General features: G+C 29.0%; 1 protein-coding gene across 1 annotated transcript; it reads left to right on the top strand.

Moving 5' to 3' along the window:
- Positions 1 to 6: 6 nt before the first annotated feature.
- On the top strand, positions 7 to 574 carry LOC109593636 (uncharacterized). The gene is made up of 3 exons (XM_020008632.1): positions 7 to 122; positions 199 to 382; positions 438 to 574. The coding sequence occupies exons 1-3, from the start codon at positions 24 to 26 to the stop codon at positions 572 to 574; spliced, it is 420 nt and encodes a 139-aa protein (XP_019864191.1). The 5' UTR covers positions 7 to 23.
- Positions 575 to 981: the final 407 nt, after the last annotated feature.

Raw genomic sequence — 981 nt, 5'->3', positions numbered from 1 at the left:
GCTACTTTGCATGCTTCATTAAAATGCAACCTGAACTTGTGTTGTATTCTGTTGTAAAAAAAGTAATGACAGATTTCCATGGCTTTTCACTTTCTGCTTTTACTGCTACAACTGTTGATCAGGTAATAATATAGAGTTAAGTTAAATACACATGTATATTATAACAGAGTGAAAATGTATACAATTTTATTCTTTTAGGTTAATACGTACAGTAGAATGATTAAAGCTATCAATACTGCTGCTGGACTTAGCGCTTATTGTGTTCTAGCTTATGTACCCATTGATCCTCAGTTATATAGCAGCAGCCTTTCGCACCTTAATGACATGGGTTTCACTGCTGATGTTGGTTTTTATCAGATTACAAAGAAGAAAGATACAAAATGTAAGCAAGAAACAATTAACAATGATAGTTTTAAGTATAATTTTATGTATTATAGCTTCATCATCTGTTCTTGATGTGAAAGTGAAACCTTTTGTCTTGGGCCTACATAAAATGAACTGTACAAAATTAGAAAATTATTATGATACTGATCCAATGGAAGCCATATGTAGTGACCGAATGGAGAGAGCTTGACCTTCGTATTTTGTAAATATTGATTATTGTAAAAAGGCTAAAATCTCTTCTGACAAAAATGAAAAGAGCATACACTTATATACAAACAGTATTACATCATATTACATCACAATGACAAAACATTACACAACAATCAGAATCAGTATACATGAACTAATAAGCATAGTAAATCATAAGCATCAGCTAGAAGGAAAAGAAATAACATCGTACAGCAATGTAATAATAATAATAATTAATAATAGTAATAATAATAATTGTAATAACAATAGTAGTAATAATAATCAGAATAACAATAATAATAATACTAGAAATAACTGTAATCAAAATGCCTTAGAAAATAATAATAGGAATCAATACCAAAATAATATATCAATATATAACACCCCTCCCCTCTTAAGTTAACATAC

Source organism: Amphimedon queenslandica, unplaced genomic scaffold, assembly GCF_000090795.2.
Source record: "Amphimedon queenslandica unplaced genomic scaffold, v1.1 AMPQUscaffold_474_Cont27507, whole genome shotgun sequence".
Classification (NCBI taxonomy): Eukaryota; Metazoa; Porifera; class Demospongiae; order Haplosclerida; family Niphatidae; genus Amphimedon; species Amphimedon queenslandica.
This window is presented reverse-complemented; position numbering and strand designations above follow the sequence as displayed.

Bases quoted from the DNA above. Each gene is read 5' to 3' on its own strand.
- LOC109593636 (XM_020008632.1), top strand. From the start codon at position 24: ATGCAACCTGAACTTGTGTTGTATTCTGTTGTAAAAAAAGTAATGACA. The intron at 123-198 runs GTAATAATATAG...TTATTCTTTTAG, and splicing joins CTGCTACAACTGTTGATCAG to GTTAATACGTACAGTAGAAT. The intron at 383-437 runs GTAAGCAAGAAA...TATGTATTATAG, and splicing joins AAAGAAGAAAGATACAAAAT to CTTCATCATCTGTTCTTGAT.